The following is a 24,131-nucleotide window of genomic DNA, read 5'->3' on the forward strand; positions in this document are numbered from 1 at the left end:
AACGCTGGTCAAAATAAGAGGAACGAAATTTCAAAGTCCAATCACTTACGCACAGAGGATGGTTGGTTAAAGATCTGGCTGGATTAGCTGACCATATGAGCTCAATATGAAGCACTAGCACCAGATAGCAGATAAGAATGCTCATGTAAACATAGGCTGTGAAAATAGATCAAGGGAAGTTAAAGCATCTTTTTTCTCTGTAACAGTGAGCCTGCTCTGGCATATTCTGTTGTCCTTGGTTAAGGTACACTATTTTAGATTTGGTTTGTTCATTGTTTGTTAGAACAGCAATACATGATTCTTATGGAATGTTTATAAAAATACCTAAAAATAGACAGGCAGAGAATCATCCAGTCCCACCACCAAAGGGAAACTAATATTTTACTGTACTTCCTGTCTTTTCCTCTACACAGACTGGATATTAGTTTTTGAATTTTCATAGTTGTGATAATACCATATATTCTGTATTATTTTAAAAGTTTCATAGTATTTTAAATATATGTAGCCCAGTTTATTTGACTATTCTAATTTCAGACATTTCATAAGTTTAAAATTTTTTTACAAAAACAAGAGGCAAAATATTGATTGTTGAAGCTGGATGATGGTGAGCACATGGGTTCATTCACCTATTGTACTTTCGTGTATGTTAAAATTTTCCACTATAAAAAGTTTAAATGTTTTCACTATTATAAATAATGCTATAATTACCATCTTTCTGCTTATTTTCTGCATTATGATTATTTCTCAGAAAATGTTCAGCTTTAGATGGGCATTTGTGAAATAAAGTAACTGACATGTCTGAAGTTCCTGACATATATTTCCATTGCTTTCCAAAATGCTTGTAGCAAATTGTACTATCACTTGACTAAAGTACTGTCTTCACTGAACATGCCTAGCATTAACATCACTTTAAAAACCTTCCTTAGATGACTGGATGAAAAGTGTTTTATGCTATTATTATATTTCTCATGTGACTCTAAGAAAATGGTACTTCTTTGGGGAATTATCTATTCAAAAAATAACTGACATCAATTGAGTACTATGTGCTAGTTAGCACTCTCAATATTTTGTGTTCTTCAACTCCTTTCATCCTCACAACCGTCTGGAGATAAATATGATTATCCCTATTTTCAGATGAGAAAACTGAGGCTTAGAAAAGTTAAGGGACTTACCCAAAGTCACATACTTGAGTTGGCAGAACCCTGAATTAGAATTCAAATCTGACTTGAGAACTGTGTTACTTACAAACGTACTCTAGGAACCTAGTTTTGGGAGAATCTGAAAAATGGGAATGAATCCAGAAGAGGATTACCAGAATGAGTGGCCATGTAACGGTCAGGTGAAGGAACATGGAAGCATGAAGCCACAAGAAGGGTGTGGGAGGGCAGATGGCAGCTGTCTCTGAACTTAGGGATGGCTTAGCGTGGCTCTGAGTAAAACCAGACAATGAAAGTTCGGCGAGGAAGATCTTAGTTCGTCCCCAAATGGAAACAGGCTGCTCTTTGAGGTACTGACCTCCTGTCCCTGAAGTGTACGATCAAAAGCCAGATCTCGGGGATGAACCCTCTATTCTAACCACCAAACTCGAGAAGGTTAAATTCGTAAACATAAACTGAGGCTCTTTCCGTCTTCAAAAGCTGCCCTCGGATGCATCGGGATCCGAGTTTTACAGACGGAGAGATCGGCTGGAGGCCCGACGCTTCGCCGCCACCTTGGCCGCTGTCGTGGGTAGGACGCGGTCAAGAATCTGACGCGGGGTGGGCCGCCCGAGAGCCCCGATCGGACTTCGGGAACAGAGAAGCCCCAGCTGACAGGCTGCGTAGCGGACCCAAGACCTGGCGAGAGCGAAGGCGGCCTCCCCAGCCGGAGCCTGAAGCGTGACAGACCCACCTCTACCTCCCCGGCGCCAGCCCGCTCGCGGTTACCTGCGGAGGCAGGGGACGCTCCGCCGCGCCTCTCCGTGCGCCGCCACGCCCCGCGCGCCAGGCCCGCCCCGCGCTCACCGCCCACCGCCCGCCCACCACGCAAGCGCGAAACCTCGCACCACTGAGAACCGGGGGACCACGTTGCTAGAGTGGCCGAGTACTTCTTCCGCGGTCTGCGTAACTCTGAGCCGGAACCTAGAGTCAGACCCCTCCACTTAGTGGTGTCGCGCCTTTCAGCTCGCGGTGGTAGCACGTGTTCTATTGCTCCACAGAACTGTGGTCAGCCACTAGCTGCTGGGAAGGTCAGCAAGCTTTGATCAGTAATAATAAATGATAATGACAGTTTACATTTATAGAATGCTTGCTCTGGACTGGGCACTGTTTGAAGCACCGTTACGTATCTTACCTCAGTCTTCCTAAGAGCCCTCTAAGTTCAGTACACTTGTTTTACTGAGGAAACTAGGGCTTAGAGAGGTGAAAGTAACACAGCAAGAGAAGAGCCAAGATACAAACTCAGGCTGTCTGAAGCGAGAGTGCCCAGGGTTAGCTCCTTAACTCAGCTTTTCCGCCATGTCACCGCCTTCATGAAGCTTTTTTGGATTTCACCCCGCAGAAGACATCACTCCCTCCTCTAAACCTCTTATTTCATGGTTTTGGGCCATTTCCTGCTTTCTTAATTCGTTTATGGCCTCTCTCGGTGTGAGAGATAACAAAGGTAAATAAGACTATAAAATGCAGTTTAGTCACTCCTTTACGTGGCATTCGCCCCCACCCCCAGTAGGCATCTTCCTGAAAGTAGTAACCTGGTCTACCTCCTACGTCTGGCACAGTGCTAGGCATTAGGGTTACAGTAGTGAACAAAATAGACAAGGTCCTTGCTTTCTTGGAGTGTATATTTTAATAAGGAGAATAGATGATAAGTTAAGGAAATAAAACAGGATAATTTCAGATACGCTACGAATCTGAGCTGAGGTCTGACAAATAAGCCAGTGCACGAAGATCACAATCGAAGTGACTTTTACTCGGTGGCAGGCTCTGTTCTTAGATGCTGTTCTATGCAGCTGTGAACAGAACAGTGCAAATTCATGCTCTCATGAAACTGACATTGCAAGGTGTGTGAGTGTGGCGGGCAGGGATAGAAATAATAAAATAAAACAGGGTGGTGTAAGACTAGGAACTCAATAGGGGCTACTTTTGATTGGTTGGTCAGGGAAGTCTTCTATAAGGTGATGAATTTAAGCTGTTATCTAAGTTAAAATAGTCACCCATGTTAGGATCTGAGGGAAGATCGTTTCAGGAAAGAGAACAACTAGAACGTTTTGCTGGAACATGGTAAGGAGTATACTAGATGAGGGTAAAGATCATATAAGGTTTTGGGGGTCCCCCCAGCTTTACTGAGAAATGTTTTTATAAGCTAGTATAAAGAGTTGGGCTCTTATTCTAAGTGCAGTGAAAAGCCATTTGAGGCTTTAAATCAGAAGAATGACATGATCTGATATGTTTTAAAAAGCATGGCTAGGGGAGGGTACGGGGTGAAAAAGAGATACTAAGATATTAACGAGTAGAGGCAAGAAGACCAGTTAGGAGGGCCTTGCCAGGTGGGAGATGATGTGACTTGGCCAGAGAGGTAGTGGAGACGTCGAATAGTGGACAGATTCACGATATGGTTTAAAGGTAAAGATCTGGATAGGGGATTCAGGAGAGAAATCAAGGGAGACACCTAGGGTTTTGTGATGAACAATTAGGTAGTGCGTTTACTGAAATGAGCAGACGTAGTTGGGAGTAGGGTGGGAATCAGAGTTCTCTTCTTAACTATAATAATAGTTATTATTCTTTGCGTGCTTACTATGTGCCAGACGCTGTGCAATACGGTTTACAGATTTTCTTCTATTAAAAGTTTACAACACCACCAGTAAATGCTTTGCCTCAAGTTTGTAGATAAAGACAGGCTCAGGCGAGGGGCAAGGAGAGGGGAGGAGACATGTTCTCACCGCTAGGAAGTGGTAGAAGCTGAATCCCAACCTAAGTCTGCTTCCACGGCCTGTCCTCATCAGGCTGCTTCTTTGTGAAACCGAGACAATTTTCTCCTGGGTTTGTTAGAAGAAAACAAAATAATATCTAAGTTATGAGTTCGCGGTTCCGTCGGCTTGGAGTCATTGTCTCCGCCCCTTTCGTCAGCGTCCCTCCCCAAGAGCGTCCAGCGCTTTGCTCTATATGAATGAAATTCCGAGACACGTAATCCAGATAAAATCTCCCTCCCGCAATTGGTCAGTGCTGGAGAAGGAGCCTCGTGATTGGTGGAGAGTCCGAGGAGGCGGGCGGAGGGAAATCGTGTAGTGTACCGCTGGTGCCGGCTCTTGGAACCTTTTCCCATCACCAATCTTTACGTAATTTTCTACGACTGGCAGATGCCGGGGTTGAGCGGGTTCCTGCGGCGGCGCGATTCTTTGACGTTTCCCCTTCTGATTGGCCGAGAGCTGCGGCTGCAGTTCCAAAGCCTAACTGGCCGCCCGCGCCGCCTCGGAGGTGAAGTGTACTGCGCTGGTTGGCTGTGAGGCACCGACCGCGTGTGATGCCCCGAGCAGCGATTGGCTCTAGCCGGCTGGGGGCTTCTCTCGCCGGGAGTCGGGACTCCCGGGAAGTGGACTCGTAGAGGAGGGCGCAGGCTAGCTGTCGCTCCCGACCAAGTCGGAGACCCCGGAGTGAGGCGGCCTCTCAGGGCCGGGTGGGCTAGCGAGCCGACGCGGCGGCGGCGGAGGCTGTGAGGAGTGCGGGGGACGGGGGCCGGCACGGAGAGACCATGGCCCCGCAGAACCTGGGCACCTTCTGCCTGTTGCTGCTGTACCTCATCGGGGCCGTGATCGCCGGGTGAGGAACAGGCAGCCGCGGGCACGGGGCGCTTAAGTCAGTCCTGGCTGGGGAGGAGGTTGGGGGGAAGAAGGAGCATTGTCAGACTCCGGGAGTGGAGAGGGGCGTTACTGTGGTGATGCAGTGGAGCTGAGGAATGGGTAGTATGGGCCAGGCTAGTGGAGTGGAGAGAACAGTGGGTGACACGAGTGAGAGGAGATTAGATCCAGATGCCCTAGAGAGCTAGATTTGCCCGGAGAAGTTAAATGTTGGATGCAGTGCCAAACAACGTGGGGTCGGGGGGCAGCTGAGCTGGAGAAGACGATACAATGTTGAGCCTGCCAGGAGCCATTGGGGGGCTGACATTAAAGTGGGTAAGTTATGATTCCAGGCTAAGTGAGGAAGTGAGGGGCAGGTAGGGAAGCCATGGTGGGACTGAAGGAAATTGGACTGAGGGAGCAAGGCAGACCCTTTGGAAAGCCCTTGTACTTCTCAGGTTCTTGAGATACCGAGCCTAAGCTGCCATTATGTCTCACTGCCTCTCTCCATGAAGCATTCTTGAGAAGCTGAAGGGTATCACGAGCTGGGGAAACAGGTAGTAGACTGGGATTCTAGCCCACTCACCCCCACCCGGCTTATGAATTATGTGACCTTGAAGGAACACCTAAATTCTCATCTGTGACATGAGGGTGATAATGTGCCACTTATTTGAAGGAAGTATGGCCATCTGAACTCTTGAGACTTTGTCCAGCCTTTAAGATCCACTATGCTATAAGCCTGGTGACCGCAGGATATGGTACACCAGGCTCATTTTAAAATGTGAGAAGTAATGTCTTAGCTTCTAACAATTTATAGGTTGTTCTGAATGGAGAAAGCTCTACCTAGCAGAGCTTTAAACTTTAATTGCTTGTTATTCTCTTAAAAGTTTTTTTTCCTTGTGCATATATACTTAAACTTTATTTTTTACCTTGTGAAATGTCTTAAACTTCTAAAATAAAAATTAACTTTCCTAGGTAATGCTTTGTTGTTTTTTTTTCAGTATATTTTTGTAGTGCTTTTTGCACTTAAAGCAATGCGTACCTTAAGGTGTTTAAATAAAATGTCGTACATATTGTTAATACTGTAGCCATAAACCTCAGTCTTTGGTAAAGGAGTCTCTTGGGAACCGTAATGTTGATGCTGAGCTATGCCAGGCATCTTTTCCCTGTATTTTTCTCAGCTGTTACTTAACTAGTTATATATTAAGTATACTCTAAGGAAGCCTCACTCTTTATATAGTTAGCTCTTTTGTTATTAGCTTTAGTGAACCTTTTTATTTCTTTAGTTCTCATCTCAAGAGATGTCAAGTTTCTGCAGATTTTGGGGGGGAGGATAAAGCACCTAGTTAATCCTCATGGAACCCCTTGTGGGTGATAATTTTAAAAACTTATACATAAAATGTTTAAATAATTTTTCTGAAGTGTGACTAAGAGCTTATGAATTAATTTTTTCAAGTTCTGTCTTGCATCACCTGTATCTTGATACCCCAATGCATTTTTTCCCCACTGCATTTTAAAATTACCGTCACTACTACACTGTCTCCATCATGAACAACTTTCCCATCCCTTTGGTTGAGAGAATGCATTTTCAGAAAAATTTCTGCTGGCTAACGTGACTGGCAAAAGAAAAAGACTTCTGTGAGCATGCTTATTTATTCATTTCATTCAATGAATATTTATTGGTGTCTTCTATGGGTTGGATACAGTCCCTGCCTTGAAAGTGTATTAGTCTTACTCTGTCTTCCCATTGGCCCTTCCTGCAGAGATTCCCTTTTTGATTAATATGGTTCCAGCATAGTTCCTGGCAAGGAGGTCAGTGGACCTCCACTTTGTCTCCTGGCTCATGCCATATGCATATTTGCAGCTGCTGAGACTTACACGTGCCTGCATGTGGATTTCAGCAGCTGTCTCTAATTAAGGGTTGACTTAGATAAACTAGTATAACTGCTAGTAGTGACTGCAGAATCAATATTTTATCTCTCTTTCAGCAAAACCTCTCACAACTCATACATTCAAGTAGCTGTTATTCTCTCTTTAAGGTTTTTATTTGGGCTTCGGTTTAACTGCTCTGTTAACCTCTGAAGTTAACTTCAGTCACTTCATCTTTAACATCCCAAGAGAATGACTAAAAAGAGAACACATCAGAATTTGTAGTAAGTCTTATATATTAAAGTACTGTTAGTCAGAACATTAAAATGATAAAACCTTTTTGAATAAAAAAAATCACCGTTTGAGATTATTTGACCTTTGAAAGCAATCAAACGTCATTAGAAGTCAGTAATAGGGGAGAAAAGAGAGTTAATTTGATTATTTGGTTCTTGGTTGAAAATAACCTGTGACCATAAAGTAAGAAAATGATTTTCTTGACTGAAGGTAGTTCTAAGATAAGAATGCCACAGATGTTTTGAATAATTCTAGCATTGTTCAAAAAGTACATAGCCTCTCATGATTTCTTCAGTATATAAGACTCATTACAGTTTCTGGTGTATTCTCTTTTTAGTCATTCTTTTTTGTGTGTATGTGTCACATCTATACTTTCATTTTTCTACCTCTTTGCTCAGACACAAACCCAAATGTTTATGGGAACTTTTAAAATGTATAAAAACTTTTAAAAATGTATAACTCTTTAATGAAGTATCCTTTCTCTCCCCTACCCCCAGGCGAGATTTCTATAAGATCTTGGGGGTGCCTCGCAGTGCCTCTATAAAGGACATTAAAAAGGCCTACAGGAAACTGGCCCTGCAGCTTCATCCTGACCGGAATCCTGATGACCCACGAGCACAGGAAAAATTCCAAGATCTGGGTGCTGCTTATGAGGTGAGTCAGAAAAAGGAAAAGGTATTAATAAAACCTACAGATGCAGAAAATACCATGTAACGCAGAGTAACACTCCCATTTTTCAGGTCACTTCTTTTTAAAAATGGACAGTAGATAGAAGTAGTGCTTGATGGGGGGAGGGTATCGCTCAGTGGTAGAGGTCCTGGGTTCAATCCCAATTACCTCCATTTAAAAAAAAGTAGTACTTGATGCCATATTGTACATTAATGTTAGTAGATGTAACTGCCTGCCTTTTCATATCAGCATTTGTCTTATTAATGTTGGAAAAAATGAAAGACAGAGGGATTGGTAGATTAATAAGTAGATTGGTCATCAGTCAGTCCACTCGGGCGTTGGAGCCAGAAACAGAAACAAAATCTAAGTGAGGATAGCAAATCCACATACCTGTGAGGACCAGGCAAATAACGTGCAGGGCAGATGTAAGATAGAACACGAGGGTGGATGTTCTACCTCCATATTCTGCCTCCAGTCAGCAGGCATTGAAGAGTGACAGACTGAGGACCTCTTGCCTCATTTCAAGGGAGTAGCTGTTATTCCACCCCAGCCAGTTTTTACTGTATAGAAATGCAGACATTGTGTTGCCAAATCATTTCATCTTTTGAAAGTAGTGGAAATCCAGATTTTTATAAATTTTTCAGAATTCTCCTGATTATAAAATGTTGGTGACTAATTGAATTTAAAATTTTCTTTTATGTGCAGATCAAAGCAAACAGCTGTAGTTTGGATTTGCAACCTCTAATTTAGAGGTCAAAACACTTTCATGTGTGTCATTTAATCTGCAGTAGGACACCATGAAATATAATAGAACTGGCTTTTTCTTCTTCCCATTTTCTTTCTTTCTTTTTTTCTTTCATTTTTAACATCACAGAGGAAGATTTACTGAATGCTTAATAAAATATTTACAATTTGAAAAACTATTATACATGGAACGTTTGAACACTATGGTGAAAAAATTTTACAAATAAGCTATTGATAATCTGTCTTATGTATTAATTTAGAAGTTAGTGGCTTTGCATGTGTTGCAATTCACCTTTCCCCTAGAAATAGAATAATAGATCTGTGGTTTTATTTTTTTTCTTTTCAGCTTTATTGAGATAATAGTTGATAAATAAAGTAGTAAGCTATTTAAAGTGCACATCGTGATGATTTGATACACGTATCCACTGTGAAAGGATTCCGCCCATCTAGTTAATCCATCACTGCATATTCCTCTTTTTTTTTGGTGTGAACATTTAAGTTCTGCTTTCTTAGCAAATTTCAGTTATACAATAACAGTGTTACCAATTCTAGTTCCCATATATTCCCATTTTCTAAAAGGGCACAGAAAAAACTAATTTGACTTCAGAAGTCAGGGAGTTACAACTTCTGAATTCAGATTAAATCCCTGTAGCATGAGAAGGCTGGAAATAAATCTGGAAAATATTTTAATAGTGGAAAAATAAAGAAGGGATATCCAAGGCCTGCTAGGTTAAAAAAAATGCATAAACTAAAACAGTGACTTATACCCAGAGGAAACCTAGACCTAATGGGGTTTCTCTTTCTTCTCTCAACACTTATAGGACTGAAATTCCTAATCTTGGGCCCACAAATAAACTTGAGAGGGTTGGTGGACCCTCCTAAATTACTGTATGTAACATTTTGTTTCTTGTTGATAATATGGCTTCCATATTTTACACTGTATTTCTTACATATTCCCATTGTTTGCTAGGAACCCAATAATCAAAAATATTTTCTGGGGAAACTATTGCTAAGAATTTACCATGCACTTTAAAGATTCTACGGTGTTGTTTAGCCATGACCTAGGCAGGTTATACATAGATCATTCATGTGACTGTGGTTTAATTCTAAGAACCTTTCTAGTCATTAGTTCAAATTTTCTTTTTTCTTTGTGTTATTTCCTTAGATCAATTAGTGTTCACAAATCAGAATCCCAGAATCCCAGTAAAGTTGAAGAGTCTTTTGTGAATACAAATTTGTCTTCTTTACTGAGCTGAGATTCCTGCTGGCATTTTAATTAGTTGAGATTCTGTGGTTGGTTGGCCAATCAACTAAGAAACTTTTTTTCTTAAAAAAAAAAAAAGTTTCCAGGACTGTGGAATAAAATTGCATTCCTTAGAAGAAAAGTGAGGAGTAAGCGAATGATAATAGATAACTTTAAGGGCAGTTTTTGCAGTTATTACAGAAGCCTTCAATGTCCAAAAAGAAGCTGACTTAAAAATAGCCTTTGTTTTGGGATTTTGAAGTTTTTCTTATGGACCCAAATGTGGGGTTCATTTCTTTGCCAAAATAAGAACAGAGGAGTATACTTGAAAGTAAAAATATTGGAAATCCAGATCACATAATAATGAGGGTTTTGTTTTGTTTTGTTTTTTGTTTTTTGTTTTTTTTTTTTGTGAGCTCAGTTTTATTTTATTTTATTTTTTCTGGTTATACTTTTTTTTTTTTTACATTTTTATTGATTCATAATCATTTTACAGTGTTGTGTCAAATTCCAGTGTTCAGTACAATTTTTCAGTCATACATGGACACATACACACTCATTGTCACATTTTTTTCTCTGTGATTTATCATAAGTTTTGTTTTGTTTTTAAGTTAACTCTGCTCATTTCTGCTTCCCCAAAGGAGCTCTGTTTTTAGAATATTTACCAAAAAAAATTTTTTTTTCACCTGGTCTATCACAGTGGCTTTAGTTGAGTTCTCTGGTCACTTTTAGACTAACCTATTTGTCTTTGCTTTTAAGAATGTTCACTCTCTTCTTGTATGCCGAATTTCTTTTTATCCGTCTAAATGTGTCTTAAATGTTAACAGATTTTTGCTATGGCTCCTATGCATCATTCAGGCCTTGAGCCAAAAATGTGTCCTATTTACACATGCCAGTCAGATCTTCCCTTTCTTTTGCTGAGTCAATAAGTCTTCTACTTTCAACTTCTTTTCCTGTGTCAGCACAAGTATGAGTTTGAAATACTTTCTCTTTCAATCTGCTGTCTAAGTAGGAGTTTAAGAATATCAAACAGCATAAAGTTATTTAATTTTCAAATTTATATTTATGCATGTGTTTCAGAATGCTCTAAATAGATGGGAAGCTTAATTTTGGAAGGCAAATTTTGAAGAACATTGAAGCTTATTTTGTTTTACATTCTTTAGTTCCATATATAGAATGTTCCCAGTGAGAAAGCATATACCTATGACTGAGTATATAGTTATCTAGAACCATTAAAAGTTCAAAAAGTCTTTTCAGATTGGTGAACTTGACCTTGAGCATCTTTCATAGAACAGTATCCCTTTTCACTCTCTGCTGTACAAACTCAAGGGGTTATGAACTGTATGTGGTAGACAGCATTCTTCCACAAATTGATGTCTACATATACCAAAAACAAAAAAGAATGAAAAGAGAATATGAAAGTACAGCAGAGTGTAGACCTTTCCAGAGACCTATCATTTGATTCCCTTGACTAGCCAGTTGCTTAGTGTGGTGTGTGGTAGTGGCGAATCAGGGGTTATGGTATGACCACGCAGGGCTGAGCAAACTTGAAGGCTGTCCTCATTTACTGCTTCTAGCACTAGTGACAATCCGTCATAGTCATGTCCTAGTTTATAGTCTAGAGAGATAATAAAGCATCATGGTTAACAGCTTAAGCCCTGGAGTCAAGCTGCGTGGGAAGTAAACCTGAGGAATTCATCTCACCTCTTTTCTGTTACTGCTCTCACCTTCGTAGCCACATCGCTAATCTCAAATATGATGTTTATGTGACTAGGTGAGTTTTGATAAATTTAAATTAAAACATGAATTGAGCAATTCAAAGTTAAAAGAAATGAACACTGCATCAAAGAATTTAGTCTGATAAAAATAACTTTATAAACATGCCTTAATACCATACATAATGCATTATACTAAAATTGTATACACAGTATCAGAGTTTAAAATAAAAGCAAAAACATTTTTTGAAAAACAACCGAAACATAAATGTGACTGCATCTTAACTAAATATTACCAGCTTATAATCTTTTCCTCCACTGCTTTTGCCCCCAGGTTCTGTCAGATAGTGAGAAACGGAAACAGTATGATACTTATGGTGAAGAGGGATTAAAAGATGGGCATCAGAGCTCCCATGGAGACATTTTTTCACAGTAAGTAATTTATCCATCTGCAAGGTATTAGTGTCTGAAAATGGATCACTTAGTGATTATTAAAGAATTATCCTTGCTCCTTTGTTCAGAAGCTTTTGATGAAGAGTACAGCTCAGCTGATCCTTGACTAAAAGATCATTTATCATCCTTTCTGAGGGAATATTCTCCTCTATATTCACATAGCTCCAGAAAAGACAGGTAGCATGAAAAGGGCTGTCCATCTCGCCAACCAAATCAGTCAAATCAACCCTGACTGTATTGGTGGGTTTATGTATTGGAAACCAGTTCATTTTGTCTCCTCACTGTCTTAGAATCTGCAAACCATTTAATGAGCAAAGTTATTCTTGTAAGCAGAGAGAGAGAAATTCCTCCTCCCATCCCCAGAGCTGCCTCTTTTTCATCCTATCAATAAGACAGGGATGATTATGATCATCAGCACTGGTGGAAGGACTTAGAGTAGAGGCTCTTTATCTCTTGCTGTGCCTGACTTTCTGGGAGTGCTGAGTGGCTGGAACAATAAACATCTTTCCTTCCTGCTCTCTGAGCCCCTCTTTGTTGAGCATTTAAATTTTCATATACCCTGATGATGCATAAATAGGAGATCTTGATCTAGGATTTCAAATCAAGTTACTAATAAAAAACTGTTTGAATATGCACTTCAATGAGGGAGAAGATGCACTGATTTCTTCAGATTCTCTAAGAGGAACCTTTCCCCAAAAGCAGTAATAATGACTGTTACATACAATAGCTTCCCTCATTTAGTGTTTGGGAGTGACAAATAGATTTTCAGGACTTGTGAAGATGTGTGAGTAATATGATTAGGAAATCCTTCTCTTCCCCAGGATTGATCTGGCGTCTTTAGCCTACCAGGGAAGTGTCCTGTTCGAACCCATTGGCAGTTAAAAGTGATAGCCAGGGATGCCAGAAAGAAAAAGCTCTGCCCATGCTCCTTCTTCCTCCACCCTTTCTGCTTTTATTTAAGATTCAGGGAATCTAGAATATATAAACAGCTCATACGACTAAATAAGAAAAAAAACAAACAACCCAATCCAAAAATGGGCAGAAGACCTAAACAAGCAGTTCTCCAGTAAAGGCATATGAATGACCAATAAGCACATGAGAAAATGCTCAATATCACTAATTATCAGAGAAATGCAAATCACAACTACAGTGAGGTATCACCTCACACTAGTCATAATGGCCATCATTCAAAAGTCCACAAACGATAAATGCTGGAGAAGGATGTGGAGAAAAGGGAACCCTCCTACACTGTTGGTGGGAATGCAGTTTGGTGTAGCCATTGTGGAAAACAGTATGGAGATTCCTCAAAAGACTAAAAATAGACTTACCATGTGACCCAGCAATCCCACTCCTGGACATATATCCGGAGGGAACCTTAATTCAAACAGACACCTGCACCCCAATGTTCATAGCAGCACTATTTACAATAGCCAAGACATGGAAACAACCTAAATGTCTATCGACAGATGACTGGATAAAGAAGCTGTGGTATATTTATACAATGGAATAATACTCAGCCATAATAAATGATAAAATAATGCCATTTGCAGCAACATGAATGGCTCTGGAGAATGTCATTCTAAGTGAAGTCAGCCAGTAAACTGGTATATATAAAATAGATAAACATAAATAGTGTATACATATTCAATATCTTGTAGAGTTTAGGGTAAAAAAGAATATGAAAATCAATTTATCTGTATTCATGTATGACTGAAGCATTGCTGTACACCAGAAATCGACACATTGTAAACTGACTATACCTCAAAAAAAAAAAAAGATTCGGGGAATCCATTCACCAAGATTGGTGGTTTTTTACGGGGGGGGGGGGGGTTGTATAGTTGTCATCATCACTATGCTAACATCTGAGGTTTCTTTTTGTTTTTGGGGGAGGCGGTTTGGAGGGGGTGGGTAATTAGGTTTATTTATTTTTAGAGGCAGTACTGGAGATTGAATCCAGGACTTTGTGCATGCTAGGCATGTACTCTACCACTTGAGCTATACCCTCCCCCTCATCTGAGGTTTCTTAATAACCAAAATTTAACATTAAGATTAGACCTCCTGTACGATCAAAGGTCACTGTTTATATTAATAAGATTAAAACTCCTATATAATGAAAGATCACTGAAGCTCAAAGTGATGCTTCTGTTACTTACAAAAATTAATTTTGGTCTTTTAGAGACCAGAACTTCCTTTTCCTTAAGATCTAGAATTTTACTAAGGCTGATGCTTTTTTAGCTTAATTATATACCCAAGATTTTTATACAGAGCAGTAGCTTCTTCTTTCACCAGAGTTAGTTTCTAAAAAGCTTACATAAAGATGAACACTAGTATGTCCAAAATTATCATTAGGTTCAGCAATGGGTTTATATACACTATTCTTTTTCTCAGTATCTCCATTATATCCTGATATTTGTCAATATTGAAACATTGTTTTTTCATTCATTAAGCTCAACTTAGAATTCTTTGGCATACTGTATATATGCACGCACGTACCTTGTGCCTGGACAATATTAAAAAGTAAATTTTTCGTGGTAGGCAGCAATGTAGCTGATATTATATAAATTAAAAATTATGTATGATGTATGACTCCAATGCATAAAAAATGTCTTTCAGTTTTGCTCATTGGTAGACCACAATATTTTATCAGTGTGGATAAAACTAAAATTATAAGATGTGAACTCTGATTTCTTTTCCTGATCATTTTACATTTATCAACAGCTTTTTTGGAGATTTTGGTTTCATGTTTGGAGGAACCCCTCGCCAGCAAGACAGAAATATCCCAAGAGGAAGTGATATTATAGTAGACCTAGATGTCACTTTGGAAGAAGTGTATGCAGGAAATTTTGTAGAAGTAAGTCCAAATAATACAGCTGTTCATACTGACTCCCAGAATGTGTTGTGAATAAAACAAGAGGTTTCTGGGTACCTTCTTTGTCTTTTAGGGGTGGGAGAGTGTCCAGGTATATAGGATTGAGTTAATCCTGATCCTTGATTCATGATACACTTTTATTGTTTCATGAACTCATCACTCAGCCCAAGAACTAAATAAAAACAATACCAGGAATTACAGCTGCCTACATGCTATTTCCCTATTCCATTCCCCTGACTCCCTTCAGAGGTAACTACTAACATCTTGAGTTTTGTCTTCATTGTTCCCTTGGTACTCTTATTTGTTTGTTGTATTACATATATACCAATACCTGAATAATGCATTGTTTATGTTTATTGTTTTGACTTGGTAAAAATGATACTTTCTGGAACTGGCCTTTTTCACTCACTCTAATATTACCGAGATGCATCCATGTTGTTGCTTATAGCTACAATTCTACTGAATAGAATTTCATTGTGAGCACATTGAATCAATAGGCATGTAGTTTATTTCTAGGTTTTTTTTTTTTCCAATGCCAAACTATGCTTTTATGAAGTCTTGTACATATATCCAGGTATATATGAGCAAGACTTTCTCTTGCTTAGATATATGTAAGAGTGGAATTGGAATTGCAAACCAATATTCATTTGTACAAGATAGAACCATAATGTTTCTCAATTGTTTGGTACCAGTACTTCCACCAGCAATGAGAGATCCCACAGATCTGTCACCTCTCTAACACTTGGAATTATTAGACTTCTCAATTTTTGCCCATCAAATGGGTATAAATAAATAAATGGGTATATGTTATCTCATTGTGGTCTTTATATGCATTTTTGATTAGGATACACATCTTTATTGTATATTTATTGGCCATATTTCTTTCCTTTCTTGTGAAATGGCCATTCATATATTCTGTTCATTTTTCATTTGCCCTTTTCTTATTGATTTCTAAAAAAAGTTTATTCTTAGTATTAATCTTTTTTTCACTGTATGTGATACAAATATATCCTAACAGTTTGTAACTTATCTTTTCATTATATTGAAGATTTATTTAAATGAACAGAAGTAATTAATTTTAATATGATCCAATTTACCAGTCTCTTTTATGATTAGTTTTGGCTTCTTGTTTAAGAAATTCTTCTCTACCCTAAAATCAGAAAGCAGTTCACCTATATTTTCTACTGAAACTTTGAGCTCGCTTACTTATTTATTTATTTATTTGTTGGGGGGCGTAATTAGGTTTATTTATTGTTTATTTATTCTTAGAGGAGGCCCTGGGTATTGAACCCAGGACCTCATGCATGCTAAACATGCAGTCTACCACTTGAGTTATACCCTCCCCCCAGGGCTCTTTTAATTTGAAGTTATTCATCTCTTTTTAATTTTGCCATAATTTTTTCAAATATTTAATTCTCTTTATTGACATTTCTACTTCTGTCTGCTCTTAACTCTCTTTTAAATATTTAAAAAATTCTTCTTTATCCTTCCCTGCCTCTTTCTAGGAGAGTGCCTCATTTTGGTTTTTCAGCTCACTGCTTCAATCTGCAGCTATAGCCATTCTAATAATATCCCACCGGCTGTGTTTTTATTTCAACTCACATTTTTATACATAATATTTCTACTTGATTCTTATATTATTTCTTAATCTATTTCAGTTTGCTGATGTCTTCCTTTATCTCCTTAAGTGCTATCATACTTATTTTAAATTCTTGGTCTGTCTTCTCTAATAGATTTGGTTAAAATACATGTTTTATCCAGTCTGATGTCTTTGCTGGAAGGCAGAAGAGAAAATGGAACTCCTTGGGTGTCTAGCTGCTTTAGCCTTTGGGCTCATATTTCCCCATGGGTATTAGCAACTCTGTTTCCCTGGTAGAACATATTGGGGCCAGCTCTTGCCTAGTGGTTTTAACGGTGTTTTATTTGTCTGTCTTCTTGGAGTGTTTTTGTTTTCGTTTGGTGTCTGCAGTGTATTGTTTTTGGGGAGAGGGGCCAGAGAGATCTTGGCCCAAGGCAGTTCAGGAGAGAGGGAAGAGCAGAACTTCAGCTCCTTTTTTTTTTTTAACATTGTCACCACCTAATCACATACCAGTTCAAAACAGCCTTGTATCTCAGGAGTTTCATACCGACTTTGTGTTGTCATATTGTTTCCTGGAATCCATGTTTTCTTAGAGTTTTTCCAGGATTTTGGAGGAGATTGCCTGTAACCTATGCGTATGTGCCATCTTGACGAGAAGCATTTTCTTCTTAGTTGTGGCTTGTGCTGTGAATAGTTGACAGAAGAGGACTAGACAATTGCAGACGGTGCAGCTGGCATGTAACACTGTTATTCAGTGTGAATGGGAGGAAAGGGCATTAAAGATATTTGGGCCACCTCACCTTCAAACACAGGACAGGTTGTTCAGGTGGAGGAAAAGTTTCATCTCCCTTGTTCTCTTCCAGACCTATTGACTGCAGTCATTGCTAATACACAATGTATGTCACTTTTTTTCAGCATGCTCCTAAACAAATTCCTTTTTAATCCAATTCTTGTAAAGGATGTACATGACCTTGCTATTTAAATGACCCCATGGTATAGTCTTTTCAAGAAAAAATTACCTTGAGTGAGCATAGTGGCTAAAAGCATGGACTTTGGAGCTTGACTCCCTGGTTTAGAATCCGGGCTCTGCCATGCATTGGTTATGTGACCTTGGTCATGTCACTGAACCCTTCTGTGCTTGCATTACTTCCTCTGTAAAATGGAGATGGTAACAGTAGCTACTTTATAAAGTTGTGAGGATTAAGTGAGTTCATGTATATAAAAGTGATTAGGGCCTTGCTTGGCACATTGTAAGTGCTATGATATGTTGGCTATAATTACTGTTATTGATGCTGTTTATTCTGTTGACCTGGGCTTTCATATGTTGATAAGCTTTAAGGGATTTTTCTCCAAGCATTCACGTCATCCTTCTGCATGAGCACGTGCCCTGTGATTAGGTGTTTGACTAAGTAAACAGGCAAAAACAGGAATACATTTCTTCATGTATTTTAGTTTCCACATGTCTAGAATGTTTGATTGCAATCAGCAACAAAGAGATGACCGTGTGTCTCTTCTCATGCATTCGAGTACCTGAATTCAGACCGCACTGGGACGCACTCCTAGATTGCGTTGCCTGAAACAAGGAAGTGTTTTCATGAGGGTAATTGTGGCTAATCCCAGGGTGGGAGCCGCACCAGCTTTTGAAGGCTGTGGTTGTTCTCCAGGGCTTATGCTTTACACAGCTCAGATTTCTTAAGAGATAGTAATTCTGCAGACTACTTTAACTCCAGGGTATTTATTTGTGGCGTAGAAATGGTGATCCCATACACACTGTCTTCAGTCCTTTCTGACTCCTCTCCAGCTTTAGAATCTGAGTCAGTTAAAGGTCCGTTTGCTCCACTCCTGTGTGGGGCTGATTTGTAACTCCCAGACTGTCAGCTCTGGGTCTCCCGGAGGGATAACCTGGCAGAGAAAGGCGGGTACGCGCAGATCCCCAATCAGATGAGGAAATCAAAGGCCATGGGTCACGAGAGGGAAGCTGACGCTGTCTGTGCGCTTCCTAGGTGGTTAGAAACAAACCTGTGGCAAGGCAGGCCCCTGGCAAACGGAAGTGCAACTGCCGGCAGGAGATGCGGACCACCCAGCTGGGCCCCGGGCGCTTCCAGATGACCCAGGAGGTGGTCTGTGACGAATGTCCTAACGTCAAGTAAGTGAAAGCGCCATCTTCGGCCTCCCGATGGACACTTTCATAATCTTCTTGGCGCAATGAAATGCCAATGGTCCTTATCTAGGTTTTCTCCTTCTCTCTCCCCCAATCCTTCTCTCTCTCCCTCATATTCTACAGGAACACAGAGCAAAGAAATGTACATTTTAACTTTTTCCGAAAGTATCTCTTCTGAATACCTGCTTTTATGTTTATGAACTAGTAAGCAGTGCCCTTTATTTCTGAATATACTTAACAAAAATGTTCATGTTTCCTTGTTCCTACTGGGACTATTGGCACAATCTTGTATGTCCAGCTGACATTTCAGTTTAGAGAAGTACTACTTGCTGATTAATTTTTTTTTTTCAGTGAAGGTACTGGGGATAGAACCCAGGACCTCGTGCACGATGCAGAGCTTGCACTCTACCACTGAGCTGTTACCTTCCCCCTGCTGATTCTGTTACAAGTACAGCTATTTAATTGGACCTTCAGTTATATATATATATATCAAAACTAGCTCAGTTTTTGTGGGCTCAGGGGTTAAAATCAGGATAAACTCTCCTGCTAGAGTTTCTGGTAAACATGACCCTGCCCTTTCAGGTGCACAATTATATAAGTGCAAACAGTGTTCTCTGTTACTCATCACTCAGTTCAAAGTAATCAGGCTACTGCGGGCTTTTTTAGAGTCAGCAGGTGCATGATTATGTGCTACATAGTAGCTTTGCCCTGGCTTTTGGCAGGGAAGGTGTAAGTGAATACCAGATGGCTTTGTCATCCAAAGATACAGGATAATCTTCCAAGAAAAAGGTCTGATTGAGTGGATAAAACTTTATCTATATCTGGAATTTGATTTGTATTTTCATTTGTTTTTCTTTTTAAATTCTCTTTGTCTCAGGCTGGTGAATGAAGAACGAACACTGGAGGTAGAAATTGAACCTGGGGTGAGAGACGGCATGGAGTACCCCTTTATTGGAGAAGGTAAAATACTGATGTTGACGTTCTGTTACCATAACTTTCTGTTCTCTGCTTGCTTATGAGTACCTCCCAACCCCACCTCACCCCATACCTTATGGCCACATTGTAAATGCATATGTCATTTCCAGCACACTTCAGTCAGTTTTACAATACGGAAAGCCGTTTATGACCATCGTGGTTGGTCACCTTATGCAGTAGCTTTACTGTTTATCCTTGGAATATCATGGCCAAAGGTTATTGTCAAGTAGCCCTGGTTATACCAAAGTTTAGCATATTCACAACTTAATGCATTAATTTTAATTCAGCAATGAAAGAGGATATAGAACTCTAGTTAGCATTAATAAGATGCTCTCAGACCTCAATTTGGTGTTAAATTTAAAATTCTACAAGAAAGATAGCTTTAAAACATCAGGGTCAGGAAGTTAGTGAATCATTTCTTTGTTTAGGAAGTAGGTCAAGTTATTTATTGCACAGGTGATCCTTACTAATAATCTGAAACTTGATATAACCAGGTAGAGACACAGCTCTCACAGGTAGACTTGCCAGTCAACGCTAGGTGGTGGCTTTAAGAAATTCTCTCAACTGCCAGTTCTCAACTGATCGGCAGTATTTGACTTGTGTGACTTACAGTGTGCTCTAACCTGTTCTGACCAGGTGAGCCTCATGTGGATGGCGAACCAGGAGACTTGCGGTTCCGAATCAAAGTTGTCAAGTAAGTCATTGCAGTCTAGAGGCCTTCTCTTCAGCACTTGCTTTTCAGATGAGTCAGACTGGAGAAATAGGGGGAGCCACCAGGGCACTTCCAGACTTTTTACCCCTTTTTATGCTCTTAATACCCTAAATGATTATTTGTAACTTTATAGTAGTACTGAAAATTTGGGGTTGGAACCGAGGATTGAGCCCATTTTTTAATTTCCTGGGGACTTAAGTCCAAAATAATTTGGAAAGAAAGCATTGATGAGACAGGTAAGGAACTGTGAAAGAGAGTCAGACAAGGTGACCTGAGATTTTAACTGAGGAAATACAGCCCCACACGAGAATGGGAGCCTCTTCTGTAGAAAGGACCTTGTGTTACTTAATCTGCAGCTGCTGGGCAGCTTCTCTGGTTGGCTTCTCTTCAGCCTGAAGTGCTGCTTAGGTAAGAATTTTGCCTGGTACTCAAGCTTTCTTGTTTCTTATTTGTCTCTTGTGACCACTTTGGAAACCAGTGATGTGTCTGCTTCTAAGGATTCACTGAAACAAGATTCCCACCTAAATATGGAGAAATGGGCCCCCGGTGCCAAGGACCTTTCCCTCACAGCACTCCTTAATCTCAGTGATCTTTCCCCAGTGCTCCTCACTTACCTTGTCTTTCTCATCACTTTCCAGAGAAACTGGAACAGGTGCTATTCCCTGAATAAACTCAGTACCTTCTCAAGTCCTTGTCCTTGCCAGAATTCCTTCTCACCCTACCCCTGTCCTTCCCTGCACCCGCCTCATCTGCTTCTCCAGAGCTGACCTGGCCTTGCGAGCCCAGCTCTGGAAGCTTCCTGGTCCGTCCCAGATGCCCTTCTTCCCCAGCCCCGCGGCCAGAAGTTGCCCTTCTCTCTTCTCCAGAATCTTACTTACATGCAGTTTTACTTACATGCTTCGGTTTCCACTGATTGTAAGCTCCTTAAGAGTAGGGTTTAATAAATCTTATGCAACTTTGTAGTCTTGACGAATACTACACAGGAAGGAGCATCTGATAAATGCTTATTGTTTGAAAGAGTGGCACTCATCCTTTTCCATGATTTTTCTAAAAACTTTTTGAACTCTTCCCAAAAGAAAGACAGAAGTTAATGATCTTTACCTCGTTCTGTTCTAGGCACCCAATATTTGAGAGGCGAGGAGATGACTTGTACACAAACGTGACGATCTCCCTCGTGGAGTCCCTGGTGGGCTTCGACATGGATATCACTCACTTGGATGGTCACAAGGTGAGCAGAGCAGTTCTCCTGCTTCCTGTCCTTCCAAAGCCTCCGTGTGGCTGGTTTTGAGATTACTTCAGCCACTTGAGTCGTTTGGAGGAACAGGGACTAAATTCTCAGGCGTCACAGCGCCTCCGCTCCTCACTCTGCCGCTGAATGTCCAGCGGTGAGAGCACCACCACCCCGCCAGCACCCTGGAGGTGGCTACTCAGCCTTTGGCAGTCTCATCCTTACAGGCTCCACTGGCAAAAGCCTTACTTTCTCACATGTTTGGTTCTCTTCCTTTTGAAAACCTTCTCTTTGGCCCGCACTGTCCCAGTGTTGTTTCCCTTGGGCCTTGGTCCTGCTGCTCTGCTGAGCTGTGACATGAGCTCTGGGCACCAGTGCTCACTGGGCGCTGTGCGTCGTACTTTGAGAGGACCAGTCCTGCTCCAGTCTGTCCCCTTTTGCTTTCCAGGTGCATATTTCCCGGGATAAGATCACCAGACCAGGAGCCAAGCTATGGAAGAAAGGGGAAGGGCTCCCCAACTTTGACAACAACAACATCAAGGGCTCTTTGATAATCACTTTTGATGTGGATTTTCCAAAAGAACAGCTAACAGAGGAAGCAAGAGAAGGTGAGGGGTGGAAAGTTTGTGTATATGTGTTTGTTGTATGTGAGTGTGAGAACAAGGCAGTTAAAGAGGATAGGCAGTAAAATCAGACAGTGACAGTAGTTACTGACACTAGTGAGCACAAGACTGGGAATGAACTTGCCTTTCTACGAAGGCAATATTAATAATCCTGTTGAGTTACAAAAGGCTGTGTAAAGTGGGCTTTGAAACCTGGGGAGCGATGGGTTGTGTGGGTGTGAAATAGAGTCACTTAGAACAAATTAGCTGGACCCGACTGTACAAGGAAAAATGAGGTCTACATTAGAAGGATTAGAGGCTTGGGGTGAAGTCTGCAGTGATTGAAGAGGGCTCCATTGGTGGGTCCCAAATAAAAAGGAGGTGAAAGGGTTCAAAACTGGAAAGAAGACAAAGAAGAAAGAATGAAAGACAGCTGAAGAGCTTTCTGTCCATTCACTACCTCTTTTCTCAGAGTTCGTGGGATGTATGTGTGGTACGTGTGCCTGAGAGAGAGACAGCGGATCATCTGGGATGTGCGTGTATGGTACCCACTGGCGATGAAGTTGGACACTGTTAGTCATTTGTTCAGTTCAGGTCCATGGTTGTCATAAGGCCTTTTGTGAGCCACCTCTCCACAGAACACACTTTAAACTCTAGGGGAGTCACATTTTTATTAATGGAGTCATTTGTTCATTCTCTCCTCAGGTATCAAACATCTCCTGAAACAAGGATCAGTGCAGAAGGTATACAATGGACTGCAAGGATATTAACAGTGAATAAAATTGGACTTTGTTTAAAATAAGTGAATCAGCGATATTTATTATCTACAGGGTTTTTTTGTGTGTGGTTTTTTTTTTTTCAATATGCAAGTTTGGCTTAATTTTTTTCTTCTAATGATCATCATGAAATGAATAAGAGGGCTTACGAATCTGTCCATTTGTGTTGAGAAAAGAATGACCAGCAAAAGGTTTAATAATACCTCTCCCTTTGGGGATTTATGTCTGGTGCTGCCGCCTGAGGTTCAAGAATTAAAGCTGCAAGAGGACTCCAGGAGCAAAAGACACACTAGAAAGGGTTGGAGTTAATTGCTAGCTATTTCATTTGAAATGCCAACTGGAGAAGTCTGTTTTTAAATACATTTTGTTGTTAATTTTTTCTTGACTCCTGTTTCTTGTTGGTTTAGCTATAGCATTATCTCTTCCACGCCCACCTGGGACACTTCCCCTTGATCAGCCTCGTTTCCCTCCTTGGGGCCTGTGAGCTAGCTGGGCTGTCCTCCCATCAGGCAAGATGGATGCACAAACCTGTGAAAGAGCGATGAAGATCCGGTCCCCACCCCCAATTAAACACTCCTGGCACCTTCTAGAAAGAAGCTTGAAGAAAATTAAGAGATTGGAGTAGGTGAATCAAGGTTACACAGAGACTAATTGTCATTGAGAAAGTATATTCCCTCTCACTTAATTTGGGAATAATAAAATCTCACATGGAAACTTTACTATTTAGAAAGCACTTTTCCTATATCCAATCTCAAGTGAACTTTTTTTTAAAAAGTCTTTGGTTTATATTAGAAATTGAGATTATTATGGGCACTAAAAAATGAGTTTAAGTAGTAGAGTTGCAAATTACATTTGCTTTTCCCAGTGGCACCTAGTTCAGGTGGTACGTGACTTAAATATATTTGACATCTGGGCCTCTTTCCCTTTTCTACATTATACAGTCAAATCACACTCCACTTCTCATGACTTTAGTGAGTGACTGTTCCCATGTGGTTGAACAATTGCTGTTGCGGAGTGTGTGGGAGCCGCCGTCTACCTAGCAGTGTGGTTCCAGCAACAGCCCCACCTTTGGCCATACAACAGCCAGTGCTACTACTGCCTTTTCACAGTATTTTGCCCTATTTTACAAAAATGAGTGGAAAAGGGAAACTTTATCCATTTAAAACAGTGAAGAACAAGGTGAAAATCAGCGTACCTTGTAACCTCGATAGGACACTATTTGGGCTTGAGTAATCCAACTGTGTGTGCCTTGTGAAGGAAGAGGACAAAACTAAGAGGCTTATTTAAAATGCTGAAAAGCTATCTTGGAAATCAAATGTACCACGTAACTACGTATGTGAGATTCGTGGACTTTTTGTACGTTTAATATTCCTTATATAGTGAGTCGCTGTAGTTAAAAATTTCTTAGAAATAATTATCAACATTTCCCTTC

At 40.4% G+C, this 24,131-nt stretch overlaps 2 protein-coding genes across 8 annotated transcripts in view; one reads left to right on the forward strand and one right to left on the reverse strand.

Moving 5' to 3' along the window:
* TBCCD1 (TBCC domain containing 1) overlaps positions 1 to 4,028 on the reverse strand; it is a 21,440-nt gene extending 17,412 nt beyond the window's left edge. The window contains exons 1-2 of one of the 7 annotated variants that reach the window (XM_072962354.1): positions 3,917 to 4,001; positions 50 to 156 (exon numbers count right to left, since the gene is read on the reverse strand). The gene's annotated coding sequence lies outside the window, so the exon portion shown is untranslated. Of the gene's footprint in view, positions 1 to 49; positions 157 to 1,172; positions 1,195 to 1,312; positions 1,885 to 1,925; positions 1,982 to 3,916 lie in introns of those variants that run through there. The other 6 variants (XM_072962342.1, XM_072962344.1, XM_031682595.2 and 3 more) reach the window with 6 other exon arrangements.
* Positions 3,986 to 23,084, forward strand: DNAJB11 (DnaJ heat shock protein family (Hsp40) member B11). The gene is made up of 10 exons (XM_006200988.4): positions 3,986 to 4,793; positions 7,471 to 7,627; positions 11,679 to 11,776; positions 14,516 to 14,648; positions 18,249 to 18,391; positions 19,284 to 19,366; positions 20,018 to 20,075; positions 21,210 to 21,321; positions 21,770 to 21,929; positions 22,629 to 23,084. The coding sequence occupies exons 1-10, from the start codon at positions 4,726 to 4,728 to the stop codon at positions 22,691 to 22,693; spliced, it is 1,077 nt and encodes a 358-aa protein (XP_006201050.1). The 5' UTR covers positions 3,986 to 4,725; the 3' UTR covers positions 22,694 to 23,084.
* Positions 23,085 to 24,131: the final 1,047 nt, after the last annotated feature.

This window comes from Vicugna pacos, chromosome 1 (genome assembly GCF_048564905.1).
Source record: "Vicugna pacos chromosome 1, VicPac4, whole genome shotgun sequence".
NCBI classification, from domain to species: domain Eukaryota; kingdom Metazoa; phylum Chordata; class Mammalia; order Artiodactyla; family Camelidae; genus Vicugna; species Vicugna pacos.